The 16,266-nt window shown below is 40.9% G+C and overlaps 1 protein-coding gene across 3 annotated transcripts in view; it reads left to right on the top strand.

Moving 5' to 3' along the window:
• The window catches only part of TMEM255A (transmembrane protein 255A), a 52,068-nt gene that overhangs the window by 10,315 nt on the left and 25,487 nt on the right, over window positions 1-16,266 (top strand). The window contains exons 3-7 of one of the 3 annotated variants that reach the window (XM_028522721.1): window positions 5,736-5,798; window positions 7,913-8,002; window positions 12,861-12,929; window positions 14,349-14,420; window positions 14,828-14,916. In XM_028522721.1, coding sequence (XP_028378522.1) covers window positions 5,736-5,798; window positions 7,913-8,002; window positions 12,861-12,929; window positions 14,349-14,420; window positions 14,828-14,916 — 383 coding nt within the window. The remainder of the gene's footprint in view (window positions 1-5,735; window positions 5,799-7,912; window positions 8,003-12,860; window positions 12,930-14,348; window positions 14,421-14,827; window positions 14,917-16,266) is intronic. The other 2 variants (XM_028522722.2, XM_028522723.2) reach the window with 2 other exon arrangements.

Raw genomic sequence — 16,266 nt, 5'->3', positions numbered from 1 at the left:
GCGAGAGGCAACTGACATGTTTCTCTCCCTTTCTCCTTCCCTTCCCCTCTCTCTGAAAAATAAATAAATAAAATCTTTAAAAAAATTTTAAAAATTAAAACCCACAAAGAAAGAAACCAACTTAGGATTTTTACTGTCCTCAAATATTCAAGATGTAGTCATTCCAAGAGTTCTGGTGAACTTTTTATTCTGGAGGCCTAAAAAAAAATAAGAACTTCAGTTGTATGAAGCTGAAAAAGAGAGGGGAGAGAACCTGCTCATTCACTATAATTCTCAAACTTTAGATCCAGAAGGAGGAGGCCTCTAAATGTGTTCCCCAAGCAACCCACAAGATGGACTTGGCCACCTGATCAGTACAGAAAGGCTTTCATTCTCGAACCCTCTCCCCAACTGTTGTACTGATAGGGCCCACACCAGCCTGGATTTTAGTAGTTTCGGTCCCATTTCCCAGGGTATGTGGAGTCAGTTAATTGAAAATTATATCAGAGTTACCAGTTATTTTATATCTGGTAATAATTATATCAGTTATACCAGAGTTACCTGACAATTATATCAGGAAACAGGGACAACAAAGATTATTCAAAACAATCAATAGCCCACAAACCTTCTTTAGGCTAGTATGACTTGAGCTTCACAGGTAAAGATTCTGACTAAATCTAACCAAGTTTTGACTAACTTGAATGCTCAGGAAATATAAGGAGCTCTGGATGGTGGGATTTGGTGGTTTATTATTTGACAGAAATTTTGTCCACCTCTTGTTGAAAATGTTTCTAAAATATTAAATCACTCTAAAACAAAGTTCCTACTTTAGTAAGTGCATTTCAAAGATGAAACTTGGGTCTTGATTTGCTAGCTAAGACTTACAATGCCAGAAAGTTCCAACCTTCTTTGGCTCCCTGTTGCCTCTTTAACATTGTCATTCAAAGCACTCTGAAGATGCCGTCAGCTTGGTCTCCCATTACCTCCCTTCTGCCAAAATTGTCATTTCACAATCCCCTGAAAATGACATGGGCTCTTCTACCTTGATGCTATCACTCTCACTGTTCCCCTTGGCCTGGACCATCCACCCTGCTTTCTCTTTCTGTGTATCTAAATGCTCTGTCCTATCCCAACTTAAAGACATAGCAGGGACATTTCTCAACTTCTAGGGTCCACAGTGGTGTCTACTGTCTTTGAACTTCCTATCATAGATTCCTCCTACTCATGATTCCTAGAAAATGCTCACATCCTGCTTTATGGGATGTTGGGCTATCTTCTCATTTAGTTTTGTTTATACAGGTCCACAATCCCTTATCTGGACTCTTGGTTTGGGCCAGATGTATTCAAGAATTTAGACCTCACTTATTTTAGAAAATGATATAGTGAATATATCATATGTTATCTAACATCCCAGGGAGTCTTCAGAAATATCCCATAATTGAGTACCTTTATTTTTCTACAATAAACTGAATTTTTACACTAAGTGGATAAAGATGATATTTTGAAAAACCTCACATCAGTTTAAGGTCCAATTTTGCCACCAAGGTAGTTGGTTTTAAGAGCTTTATAGATTTCAGGATTATCTAAAGAGACTGTGGACCTGTTTACCTAATTATAGCTCCTGACTGCTTAGTCTTACTGATCTTGGTATCATACATGTCCCACCTTACCTCCTGACCTCCAAATCACAGATTCAACACAGTGCCTGCCACAGAGTATGTGTGCAATTGATATGTATTGAATGACTACTCCTTCTGAGCCTCAGCACTGGGCATCTGGGGCAGTAGATGGAAATAGGCATAGGTTATAGCTTAGGTTATAGGCTTTAGTTTAAAAAAGAGTCCTTGATTCTGACTCTGATTTCTAATGATTTGTCCTTTTTCTTCTGCAAGTGGAGTGCAGCCAAAATAAAGCAAACTTTTTATTTGTTCAGGTAATAGGGAATCAAGATGGAGGTCCAAAGGTCTGAATGTTCCATGAATGCATACAGTTCTCAAGGGTGACCACAGAGATTACCTTTCTGAGGCCTTAAGGAGCACAAGCAGTTGATTAGAAGCAGCTGCCCATTTTTAGGAACTTCTGTTGATTTTTTCTTCTTTTTAAAAATTTTTTATTGTTGTTGAAGTATAATTGTCTCCATTTTCCACCCACCACTCCCCCTACCCCATTTCCCACACTCACTCCTACTCACCTTTGGCTTTGTCCATGTGTCTTTTAAACATGTTCCTTGACAAACCTTCCCTTTTTTCCTCCATAATCCCCCTTCCCCCTTCCCTCTGGTTACTGTCAATTTGTTCTTTATTTCAATGTGTTTGGTTATATTTTGCTTGCTTGTTTGTTTTGTTGATTAGGTTCCACTTACAGGTGAGATCATATGGTATTTGTCTTTCACCATCTGGCTTACTTCACTTAGCATAATGCTCTTTAGTTCCATCCATGCTGTCGCAAAGGGTAGGAGCTTCTTCTTTCTTTCTGCTGTGTAATATTCCACCATGTAAATGTACCATAGCTTTTTGATCCACTCATTTACTGATGGGTTCTTAGGCTGTTTCTAGCACTTGGCTATTGTAAATGGTGCTGCTATGAACATCAGGGTGCATAGGTTCTTTTGAATTGGTGTTTCAGGATTTTTTTCTTCTTCTTTACTTTTAGCTCCTCAGCTCTTCCTCAAGTAGAACTTCTCACTCCATACCTACAGAGACTTTCTTCCCTGGAGGGCAGCTATGAAGGTCACCGTTCTTACAAACACTGGCTAATGCAGCAAAGCATGGTTGAAAGCACCCCTGCTGTTAGTCTGGGGACCCGAGGGCTAGTCCTGGCCCTGCCAGTAACTTACTATAAGAGGGGACATGTCCATATAATTCTCTAGGCCTCCATTTTCCTTCCTGTCTAATGGGAATGATATGAGTTCCACCAAACTTCATAACATTACTGTGAGCAAAATGGAGGGCAGATGCTTTTCAAATGTAACATAGTTTTAATGACACTGGTGAGTTCATCAACCTATCATCTAGTAGAGTGAATTCTTCTAGCCAGGACTCAATAGATATTAGTTCCCTGACTAGTGAACTCTACCTCTCCTTTGAGCTCATGTTAAAATGTCTCCTGCTCTGTAAAATCTTAGACTTACCATGTATTTAGCAGCCTCCCTTATGCAAGTCACAACTACAAACAGGCATACCTCATTTTACAGCACTTTGCTTTATTGTGCTTCACAGATTTTGCATTTTTTTAATTGAAGGCAAGATCCTCCACCAGCAAGTAGATTATTACTCACTTTACTGCAATTCTTGTTTATTGCAGTGGTCTGGAACCAACCCCCCAATATATCTGAGGTGTGCCTGTACCTTATCTCATTTAATCATCATAGCAGCCATGTGTGGTAGGTACCATTATGAGTCCCATTTTTTAGATGAGGAAACTGAAGCACAGAGCAGTAAAGGACTAGCCCAAGGTCACACTGTTTATAAGTAACAGCTAGGGATATCATAAAAATGTGTTATTTTATGCTCCTATGACATTTTGTTTATACCTGTAATCCTTAACCCACAATCTGTCTCTTCTTCACTACATTATGAGTTCCTGCAGGGCAAGGGCCATGTCTTATTTATCTGACAAAAGTACTCAGTGAATGTTAGAAAATTGAATGGGTTGAAGTAGAATAGAACAGAAGGGAAGGAAAAGGGAGGGAACTGAATGAAGTAACTGGCTGGCCTGGGATTTCCAGTTCCAGAGTGTCTTGTCTTGCAAGTCAGTTCCGTGAAGCTTCAGCCCATCTCTTCTGGTCACTACCAGTAGAGCCATTTGAGAGTGCAGACATAGCTAGTGCCTTTGCTTTGTGTCTTAAGGCAGACTACCGCTGGCATTCAAGAGACATTCAGTGAATATCTGTGGGCACTTATGAACTCCTCAATAAAAGAATTTATTTTCCATGTAAGAAGCTGCCTCCAACTTTCTCTCAATCTCCACAAGTGGCCCAGAGTGCCATAGCACAAAATATTCCTGGAGTTTTTCCTAAACAATAAAATCTGTGGAACATCCTGGAGGGGATGGGTAGATAGAACATGAAAGTCTATTATGAAAGAGAGAAAATAACAATAGGATTTTCCAGCAAAAAATCAGGTCAGAGATGCTCAAAAGTTAAATGTCTCTCAAAGTCGTAATAATGATCACTAGAAGAGTAATTAATATTTACTGAGTGCTTGCTTTGTGCCAGGCAGTGTGCAAAGTTCTTTGAATGTATTGTCCTGGTTAATCCTTACAAAAGCCCTATAACATGGCTACTACTATACTTCCTGTATTCCAGATATGGAAACTGAGGTTTAGAGAGGTCAGTCAACTTATTCAAGATCTGACAAACATAAGTGGCACATGAGCTTGGGTTGGAAGCCAAAGTAGTGTAATAACCAGGATTGTTGTTGTTGTTTTTATCTTTTTTTGATAACCAGGTTTTAATCAGCATACTTTATGACAATGCATTTTTAATGACCTTTATAATAAAATCAGGTGGGATACAGGTATAGTTTAACCACTGAATGAGGATGTTCTCAATAGAGTCTTGGGTGACATAGGATCTGTATACCTTTATGAACTTCAGTTTCTATTTCCCAAGAGGGTTTGCTGGCTAAGTGACCCTGCAGAATGAGTCTTTGTAAATTTGTATTCATTCCTTCCCTTCATTCTCTTTCATTCTCAGGTTTCTGGAACAACCACCTAGTCCTCCTACACTGCCCCAACCAAACTCCTGCCCAGCCACGAGTCAATTTGATTTCTAAGTCTAGGCATAAAGTTTGGGGAGTCAGATTGAAACAGATGCCCCTGTGAGCGAAGCTAAAGTTACAGATGGAAACCTAGACCATTAGTGAGTCTAAAGAAATATGTAACTACATCACTGAATTTTGTTAAGATTTATTGGTCCATTCTCATTACTTTTTACTTCTTTCATTTCCATCCCTATCAACAGCCATCAGTTAGTGATCGTTTTCAGCTGACACTGGCAGACTCTGCCTACTAATGGCAGAACTGAGAGCAAAGTGGGATCTGCTACACCAAGCCATCATCCCAGCTACTTAGGGAAATTGTTTTTCAGGGTTTTACTCTGCCATTTCTATTCACCCTTTAATGAATGCTTTCTGTCCATAAATGAAGCAGAGATGGAAGAGGTGAATAAGTGCTAACATAAATTGCAGTGGGTCAACCACAAAATACAGGCTTTCAAAAAATAGTTCTTTTTTTTTAAGTTTAGGTTAAGGTGCTTGCTGATTTCTAAAGTACTTCCTGGGTTTTGTTAGTGTGCCAGATGCATCAAAAAATTTGCTATTTCAAATTTTTATTTTGTAATCCATGCATGAAACTGGAAGTTTGCTTTTAAAAAAAGGATAAAGATCAAAATATAATGCATGCTTTTTACCATTATATGTCTTTATTGATTCACCAGTCACATGCTAGGTAATGAATATTGAAATTGAAATTGAAATAAGCAGGCTCTAAAAAGCTATGGTTGACTTTGATTTTTAGTTTTTGGGCACATGCATTTCTTTTTAGGTGTGACTCATATCTACAAGGAAAAGTTGGCAAATGGTGGGAGAAATACTTTTATTGCACATACTTTATTTGTGTAAGTAACAACTACATGTGGCTTTAGCATCTATACCCCAGTTACTTTCCATTATCCTGAATTATATCCAGGAGCTGAATGATTGTGTGGTCAGGCTGACCACCTCCCCACATGCTATGTGTGCCATGTTGCTTTGCAGCTCGGCTTTGGATCATTCCTTGGAATCATTGGATCCAACCTTATTGAAAACAAACGGCAAATGGTAAGTTTTCATTACTATAGAATCAAGTTCTTCATCTGAAAATAGCATGTTTCTTAAGTTTGCCCAAATTGGGCCACGAAAGAAACTGCTAATTTGTCTTTTCTCTTAAGCCTCCAGGGAACTTGATTTTCAGTGACTCTGTGGTATGGGACTTATTCTCATTTTGTCTGATGGTCCTTCAGTGGCCTAGCTAGTCTTGCCCTTAGCTTTCCTCCCCACTCCCAAAGCAGTGCCCCAGCCTAATCAGTCAGGCAACCGTCCTCGCCTAGAACACCTTTGCTTCTGTGATTTTTGTTGCCACAGCCCTGGGTTATTGGCGATTCTCACAACTTCCTTTCTGATGCATAATCTTTTGAGGAAGTTTTTGCAGAGGGTTCCCACTTTTTAGTGTAATCTAGAGTACTTTGGTTAAGAGAACAAATATGCTTGGGACACATAGAACACAGCATAAAATTATGAAGCCCTAAAGTATTTCCATTACCCATAGTTGAAACCTAAATATGTTTTACGTTTGAAAGGGAGGATGACCATATGTGACAGGAAGTAAAATTTGGAAACTATGTCCTAATGGGAGTGCACAAGGGCAAGCTGTTGTATTTTCCTGGTTCAGTCTGAGTAAGCTTCCTAGAGGGCAGGAGAAAGAAGGTACAGACCAAATTATAAGCATATCGCAGCTTATAGGGCTTGTAAACCAAGATACCTGGTAGGTGGTCAGAGGTGGGCTGATTAGGCTCCCCCAATATAATTCTCTGTGGCGATTTGACTTTGATAAGGGGTCTATTTAACAGCAAGTTTAATCAGATAACGTAATAGCTCTAGGGACAGAGAACTCTAACCATATATTCTCCCCACCCCTAGCAATGTGGAAATCGCCCTCAGGGGAGTTCTAATAGTTCTCTTCTTCCATTTCACCTGGACTCTACCCACCCTCTGCCCCTCCCCCACCAGTAGTGTTTGCACTTTGGACCTAAATTATTCAGAATAATAGGGGAATTTCAGTTGTAGAGCCTATCATAGCATAGCTAATAATGCCAATTTCATGACATTGTTCATCCATTATTTACCAATTCTCTGTAGTGCTGTGAAGTGAGATTTATGGGGAGAGGTTTCTGAATAACTCCCAAAGGAGATAATAAGCATTTCCTTGTAGCCTGTTGAAGTGGGAAAAACTTAGGGTGGCCTTAACTTTGATTCCTCCTTTTCCTTGGAGAGATGCTTAATGCCATGCTATTTCCCCTTCTTATCCCCCAAATACCTCAAGGAAGAAACACACTGAATTCATGTAATTCTTAGGGTCAACATGGGCAGATAGTGGGCTCAGGCAGCACCTATCCATGCTCCTGGAAATACCTTGAAACACCAACACCCACGCTGGATTGTGGTATCACCCTTGTAATGAGAGAGAAGTTATCAGGAACATTTCTGTTAGTTAACATGGTCAGGGAATAGGGCAGTCTGGTTCAAGCAAACATTTTTTCTTACTTGAAAAGTTTTCATATGTACCACATAGAGTTGATCAATTTCACTTCAACCCTTGTAAAATGTCTTTGACATTGAAGTGTTAAGTTGCAGAAGTCTTTGTAGGTTTTTGTGGGGCCTCAGAATCATACCTATATTCACCAGAGCCCACTATGAAGGGTTGGGAAGACAGTGGACTAGGAGTTGGTGGGTACCAGATTCTTCCATAGACTAGATGGTGACCCTGGACACACACACGGCTTCCTCTCTCTGAACCTCTGATTTCACAATGAATAAAATAGAAGATTGGAGTACATAATGTCAAAGGTCCAAAATTTTTCTGAGTCTGAGAATGGAGTCAAATTCTGCCATGGACAGTATGCTGGATACCAGGAAGCCTCCTTCCTCTTCATTTGGTGCTCACAGACTCATGGAGTAAATGTCTTAGTTTGCTCTGAAAATGTAAAAAGTGCTTCATTGGTCCCTTCTCTGTCTTCCCCATTCCTCAGTTCCCACTAATCTTGCATGATTGCAAAGAACACCCTCATGGGATAGCAAGCCAGAGTTCTGGTTCGGGTGGCAGTCTCTTGGGGATTGCCTAGTCTCTAGAAGCAGCAAGAGTGGAAAGCTAACAGACACTTTTGTTCCCTCCACAGCTGGTGGCTTCAATCGTCTTTATCAGCTTTGGTGTGATTGCAGCCTTTTGTTGTGCCATAGTTGATGGGGTCTTTGCTGCCAGACACATTGTGAGTATTTGTAGTCCTGGGTTAAAGTAAATGTGCACTACAGCAAGGCTTCATTGAGTCAGTGCTGGATGTGTGCTGAGTGTTGTGAGGGAAACAGAAGAGGAAGAAGACAGGATCTCTGCCTCAAGGAGCTGACAGTCTATATGAGGACACCCATGGAAACACAGGCCTCTAGAGAACTGGGTCTAAGCTGGGGGTACAGACTCTAAGTGCCACAGTGGATTATCTCGAACTCTGGAGGTCAGGGCAGGCTTTCCAGTGGTATTGGGGCTGGAACTAAGCCTTTGGCCTATGGGTGAGATTTGGAAAGGCAAAGATAAGGGTAGTGGGACCAGGGGAATGGCTCGGAACCATTGTTGGTAGTAGGAGGTAGAGAAAGAGGAGAAGGAAGTCACATGACTTCCTGAAAGACTAAAGTTTTCAGTAGATGGCCTCTCTCCCCTTCAACAGCAGCAAGAACAGACCATAAGGACACAGTCACCCTTTCTCAGATGCCTGAACTTTGCTGTCCCTATGGCAGTGGTTGCAGAGTAGAGATGTGATTTTGGTCTGGGGAAAGCCCCAGAACTAGAAGCCTCCACTCACAGCCTAGTCCTGTTAAGATGCCAAATGCTTCCTACTCTGGAGAATCTGTGCCTCAAGAAAGGCCACTTTATTCCTAATACCAAACCTGTGCTCATTCTCTGAGGAAGCCAAGGATTTAGGACACTTCCATGTGGCTTTCTACAGAAGCCCTCTCCCCCTTTTCAGCACTTCTCATTTCATACAGCACATCTGGCCCAGGGCTGACTTCTCCATAAGGCACAATAGGCACAGTGCCTATGATCCACAGTACTTTTAGGTTACATAAAAATATTAACATTTCTTTTCAAATCAGAAGAAAATATGCACTTCTAGGTCCAAAGAAAGTTTTCATATATAATATTAGAATATGTACTATTGGAATATAAATATACATACCAATGCAGTCATAACATATTAAAATAAATACAATATCATTTTCAATATTTTTTAATGGGGTACGGGGCCTACAAAAGCAGAAGTGCCTAAATCCCAAGGAACTCAAGCTGTAGTTCTGATCTGGTCCACAAATAAGAATCAAGCCACAGTAAATTATTGAGCCTCCACAATAAATTCAAATACCCATTTGATGTCAAGTGAACCAACATTGAAAATGAAAACATCTCATGAACTAGTTGGAAAATTTTTTTATAAAACAATTGGAGCAAAATTGTGTTATCAGAATCTTCTGTAGATCAATGATATTTTATTCCACTTCAGTCATTGGCTAATAGTGCAGTCATCCTAAGGGAGTGTCATAGGTATGATTGGATCAAGTAAAGGATGATTTGCAACATTATAATTTTAATTTCAACTTGTTTTTGGAACTTCCTCCCAAACATAAAAGTTAGTCCCTTTTTGCCAAGATTGGAGGAACTCATATGGTCAGTGCTGCCACCCACGCCATCTCTGAAAGGACATCTCGAGCATTAACTTCTGGGAAGAGGTAAAAGAAAAAGGCAGAAGGGAGGGGCCTTTTGCCAAATTTTCTTTTAGGACCAGGAATATAAATGTAGGCCCTTACATTAGACCCACCCCTTCTGATTTTAGATGAGAGCAGGCATCTTGTTCATCTTTTTCTTCTTAAAAAGGCAAAGGACACACCAGGAATTTATAACATCCACAACCTGACTACCTTAATATATAAATTCTTATGATTTTTGCATACTATCCTCAGAGCACATACCTATTTTTGTAGCATGGTTGTAGTCAATCATAGCATGCATGCTATTTTGTATTCAACAGAAGCCATCTTGCAAACAGTAATGCCTTGTTTTTGTGTAGTACATTTAGCTTTTCATTATGCCTTCACATTTATTATCTCATTTGAGACCCACAGCAATCCTATGAGGTATGTAGGACAGGCATTATTATCCCCATTTGACAAGCAGTATTCACTCTGAGGCAGTCTCCATGGCAACATAGGTCTTATGGCCAAGAAGCCTACAACAGATTTTGATGGCATCATGAGCTAAAATGACTTCCCCCATTTTCCTCCTCCTCTTCTAATTTTTAAAACATTTTTATTGAGATATGGTTCACATCCCATATAATTCACCCATTTGAAGTGTACAATTCAGTGGCACTTATATCTTCACAGTAATGTGCAAACTGTCACCATATCAATTTTAGAAGATTTTCATCATCCCCAAAAGAAACCCATAACTTTTAGCTATTGCCTCCCCATCTACCTATTCCCCCTAGTCCTATGCACTAGTACTTCATTTCTTTTTATGGCCCAATAATATTCCATTGTGTGGACATACCACATTTCTTTGTCCAGATGGTGGACATTTAGGTTGTTTCTATCTTTTGACTATTATGAATAATGTTATTGTAAACATTCGTGTACAATTTCTATATGAACATGTTTTCATTTTCCTTGGAGATATATATATGTATATCTAAGAATGGAATTGTTCAGTCATGTGATAACTATGTTTAACCTTTGATGAACTACCAGACAGTTTCCCAAAGTGGCTGTGTCATTTTACATTCCTACTGGAGGTGTCCAAGTGTTCCAGTTTCTCCACATCTTTGACAACTCTTGGTATTATCTGATTTTTTAATTCCAGCCATTCTAGTGAGTTAGTGGGTATGAAGTGGTATCTGATTGTGGGTTTGATTTGCATTTCCCTGAAACTCAATGTTTTTTTTTTTATTACTGGCCTCAGTCAAAGGCAATGGTGGGGGGAATCCAAATTATATTTACTAGAGGTTTCCTCTAAATACCCCTACCTGCCTCTGTCTCCAGGCCCTGTGCACTTCCTACAGTTAGTGGCCTGAAGTAGTGCACTTGACTCAGGGGTTTGGGATACGGCTGGATGAATCTTTAAGAGAACTTTTGTGCATCCACTGTACCTGTCCTAAGACATTTGCCAGTCCTCACTGACACCCAGAAAGTTTTGAGGAAGGGGGCTTTATTAATCTATGATGATATCTATTGGCAAGTTAAGGCACATTTTGACCTTAGAACTGCTTGGGTGTGTTAGAACCAGCTTTTCCTGTTTTCAAGGCCCTTTAATGTCCTGTTGCCCCGTGTTTTGGCTTGGGAGCATGTGTACTTCTCAAGACCTACCTTCCTACAAACTCCTCTAAATGTTTCTTTTTTCTCTCCCTTGTCTATTTCCTTCCTTATCTCTCCCCATAATATAGTCATTAATTAGATGGAAAAGTCACTTTATCTTTTTGTGCCACAGTTTCTCTTCCAAATAGATATAATCATAAACTAACTTTCAGGCTAAGTATGAGGACAATATGAAGTCATGGGTATGAACATGCCCTAAGAAGGCTTGGCACAGAGTAGACACTCACCATAAAGCAATTGCTGTTTACATCCCTTCACTCTAGGGTTGGTAGCGCTTCAGATTAAAAAAAGTTGTCAAGCCCTTGTGAGTGACTTTTTCTTACCTCTTAATTGCATGAGCTTGTTCCTCTTCTGGGGTCTCAATGCAGAATAACAGCTAGAAGCACCAAATGAGCAACCATCACACATGTCTATTTTCATTTAGGGCAGTTGGTGGCTGAATCCCTTTTGCAGAACCAGGAGGTCAGGAGGGCTGTGACCAGCACATCAAGCCTCCCCTTCCGCGGGACAATAATGACTTCTGCCATTACCCACACATGGAAAATAAACCCTGCCAGGTGTGAACATGAAAACTCTCATTCCTTTCCAGCCTGACCCCAGGCTAAGGCAACAGGACAATGTACTTTTAGAACATTATGCAGCCAGGAGGTTTGTGTACAAGCAGCTGATGGAAAGTCCTAGGTCCTTGATGGGATGGGAAGCCAGGAGGCAGGAGGCACTTGGGTGGCAGGAACAAGAGATGCTAAATCACATGTGTGGGAAAAGGCAAACACCAGGATTATTGGAAATAGTGAAAGAAGTCAGGACAGGACAAGGAGCAATTGGTGAACTCCCTCTGCCAGTGTGCTTTGGCCAAACCTCTAAGGTCAATTTGCATAAACTAGTTGTCCAGTCCCAACCTGCTTTTGGGCCAAGCCAGGTCCCACTCAAGGAATGTTTAGTGTCACCTTGAAAGTGCACAACATCCCTTGCCTGCAGGCTCCCAGGCAGCATTGGATTGTGTCTATCTGTTCTATGCCAAGCTTCACCCCTCAGCACCCCATGCCTGAGAACTCCTTTACCAGGACGCTGGCCAAAACAATGGAGTAAATTAACTGTCCTTGAGTCCCATGTTAGTTTTCTAGGCATTAGCAGTATTTTTGGAGTTCACTGTCTTTATCTAAATGTAATTGAGTGAAAATGGTTCATAGTTCAGTTGAGTTAAAATCACAGTAACTGCCCGTCCCCCTGAGGCTTACTTCCTCAGCTTTTCCTTTTGGAAAAGCTGTGGTCTTGTGACTGCTGACCTGTCTGCCAACCTTGGTTCTGTCTTCAGGTGATAATGAGACCTCACTGTTAGAGCTGCCCCCACCCCCTTTTTGGAGTGTGATGTTGCAGTAATCTGGAGTTTTGAATCTCATTCCATGGGGACTCTTTCCAAGAAGACAAAGACTAGAAATGAAAGGAAACCAGAGAGGAAATTTTCAGAAACCCATTTCTCAATCAATTTCCTAATGTCCCATTAACTAAGTGGTCCAATGCAACACAGTTATTAGAACATTTTTATCTGATCCTCACATTCTCAGGCTTCCTAGATGCTTTCAGAAATTAACCTAACCCACTGCCTGCTCTGGTGTATGTGTGTGTTCAAATTTATTATTACTGATCAGAGCACTTGCTGCTTCATTTTCCAAAGCCAAAACACCTTTGGTTTGGTGTTTTCTTTTCCAGGATCTGAAACCACTCTACGCTAACCGATGCCACTATGTTCCTAAGACATCCCAGAAGGAAGCTGAGGAGGTGAGCCAGAATGAGGCTATTTGTCTTGCCTTTCGGGAAAGTCTTCTGTTCTGCCTAAAACCTCTTTCTTCTACTCCTTTCCAGGGACCTAAAGCTGGCTGCTAAGTATCTGTAGTTGATTTGCTCAGTGGATCAGAGCATAGTCCTAATGAGGCCATGGTCATAGGTTGGAGCCTCATGAGGCCTAATCAGGTTCACTTTGTTCTCTGGCCATAGAGTGCCCCTCTGACCCCTCAGGCAGCTTCTTAGTGTGTGGCTTTGATTCCAAGAGGTACAGATGAGAGTATAGAGGCCACAGGGTGGGTTCCTCCCTAATGGTTCAGTTGTTTGTGGTTCAGGTACCAAAGCTGGAAGAAAAGCAAGAGTCCCACCAAGGCACTAGGCCTAGACAAGGAGATGGAGTTTGAGTCCCACACACATGAGGGGTCAGGAAGCCAAATGATGTTGTTGAGAGATCTGGTTCTCTTAGAGTCTCCGAGAAGGGCTGGACTGTTGGCCTGGCCCGTCTCATGACACCCCCAAGAGTCTAGTCAGATAATCCTTGAGTAGGTACAGAAAAGTTTCTCTCTCCTGCCTCACACAGATCTCCTTGTAGTCCATGTTCCTTCATGCAGGACTGGAGGTGGTGGACAGTGAGGTGAAGCATGACTCCAGGTCATTTTCACAGAGTTTTCATTTCAGTACACAATAGTACCAACAGTAGCCCCCAACCCAGAGATCATTTTCATAGGAAACACTACTGTGTCCTTCTAGGAACCTTGACAATTTGGTTCTCTGTTAACCTCAACTTGAAAGTCAGCCCCACTCAATAGTTAGAAAAATTTTTAATTTTTGATTTAGAAAAAAGAGAGGGGAATGGATATAAAATGGCCACTGCATTGTACAACTTCAAGGAAAGTCATTTTACATAAAATATAACATGAATGGTGTGATACCCCCACTTGCAAGGCATCAGGGCAAATAGTTTTTTAATGGCCCTACCATCCTCTTGCCTCTTTTTATTTCCCCAATCATAAACTTACCATTTTTCTAATTATCCTCAGGTGACAAGGGATGAGTAGAAATGTGTATGTTTACCAGAAAGGCTGTGAGCATTTGGATAAAAAAAAAACCAATATAGAAAAGAATGGTCATTTACTATGAATATTCTCTATAACACAACAAAATAAACTTACAAGCACTCATTGTATCCATATGGGGGAAAGAGCCTGGAAAATTTCTTACTAATAGATATGATAAATGGAAATTAATCTTTAAAAGTTTTTGCTAACTCAAGATGTGTAAAATGTCATTGCTCTTCTCTTGATTTCATCGTGATCACTTTCTTGTGTTAACTTGATGACTGTAAAAATATTAATAATGACTTCCATAGGTTCACTGGTAACCCTGGTCCCCCTAATCCTATTTTTCCTATATAAGGTCATAAGTTCCTCAACCAAAAATTCTCCTTCTGCGAGGGTTATGAGGAACCTTACCCAGGCAGCTAGAGAGGTACCATTGTACTTCAGAGTGCATGTGACAGCCCCTGTCTTCCTTCCCATCTGGTGCCCTTTCTTCCTGTACCCCAATTTGCCTTCCCCTTGTATCCTCATTTTCTACTGTCCATTTGTTCTTCTGTCCATCCTTCCATCCACCTGTCCTCCCCTCCTTCTCCACCCTTCAGAGATGGGGCACTGAGCACTGTGGCTGAGGCTGGATTCAAGCTCAGCTATACAGTGACTTGCTTCATACACAATTCAGCCAGCCCCTGCCCAGCCCCATCCCTCCCATGCATTGGTGTGTTCATCTCACAGCCATCTTTGCCATCTCCATCTGTCACTAACTCACATTTCCAATCCCAGAGGGTCCTGCTTCCCATGCAGTGCCAGCTCATCTTCCTCACTGTTGTGTGCCCTCAGGTGAACTGCCCTCATCTCAACCGTGAATTCTGCACACCTCGAATCCGGGGCAACACCTGCTTCTGCTGTGACCTCTACAACTGTGGCAAGTAAGAGCAGAGCCCCCAGGCACAGGACTAATAACGGTTTCATCATAATGGATGATAGAAAGGCTAGGGTGGGGAAAAGGCACACTATAGGGATCAGAGAAGTGGAAGACACTGGTCAGTCAGCAGATTTTGGCTTACTTGTGCTACCTGCTTTCTCTGTACTGGGCAGCATGCCAAGTGCTTTCAAATATTTGATCTTATTTAATTCTTGTTTATGATGTGTGTATAATTATTATCCCTGTTTTACAGATGATAAGGGTGAGGCTCAGAGGAAACAGACAGCTAGCTCAAGGTCACACAGAACTTGAAAATGGTAGAGATAGGGTTCAAATGCAGTTCTGTGTGAGTTCAAGTTCAACAATACTGAACAAGACACTATTGACCACTTTCTCTGTACCTGGCTCTATTCTTGACACTGGAGATTCAACAGCAAACAAAAGAAAAATCTTTGCCTTCTTGGAGATTATATTTTATTAAGGAAGACAGTCAATAAATATATAAATATACAGGGTAGGGCAAAAGTAAGTTTACATTTGTCTGTATGGAAAATAATATAATAATAAATAATAATAGAAGAATAAACTATGTGTTTCATGTCCTCACAACTGTAAACCTACTTGTGCTCTGCCCTGTAAAACATGCCAAGTGTTGATTGAAGCTCTGGGAAAAATAAATGAAGTAGGAAAGTCAAATAGATAGTGACAGGAGGGCAATGTGTGTGCTAGGTTAGATGGAGTACCCAGGGAAAGCCTCTGAGGAGGTGACATTTGTACAGATACCTGAGTAATGTAAGATGGCAACCCAAGTAGGTACCTGAGGAGAAAGAGTGTTTCAAGCAGAGGGAATAGCAAAGTACAAAGGCCCTGAGGCAAGAACAGGCTTGGTGCCAGATTTACTACAACCATTCTGACTCTCTGCTGACCAATTGTGAAAACATTATTTATTATTTCTTTCAAAACATATTTAGGAGCTAAGAATACAGAGACTACTGTTGAGGAATTCATAGACTAGTAGGGAAGACAGATATGTGAACAAGTAATTGCAATATAGCAATATAGTGTGATAAGTGTAGTGGGGAATCAGTGGATATACTGAGGACACTGGCAACCCTAATGACTGAAAGTAAGAGTTGCTAGTGTGCGGTCAATATCAAGCAAGAGTTGATGTGGGAGCTGAGACTTAAAGGATAATTGGAGAGTTAGGAAACAAACCAAAAGGGGGTGGAAGTGGTGAGGCTATTCCCAGGAGTTGTGGGAATTGTGTAGTTATACAAGAGGGTAGGAGGTAAGAGCAGAGTTGTGGTCACACATCACATCATAGATAGCTCCTTGACCATAGAAATGCTTTTGG

The sequence above is a fragment of the Phyllostomus discolor genome, chromosome X, assembly GCF_004126475.2.
Source record: "Phyllostomus discolor isolate MPI-MPIP mPhyDis1 chromosome X, mPhyDis1.pri.v3, whole genome shotgun sequence".
In the NCBI taxonomy this organism is placed as follows: Eukaryota; Metazoa; Chordata; class Mammalia; order Chiroptera; family Phyllostomidae; genus Phyllostomus; species Phyllostomus discolor.
Note: the sequence above shows the minus strand (reverse complement) of the source record. Positions and strands in the feature narration are given on the sequence as shown.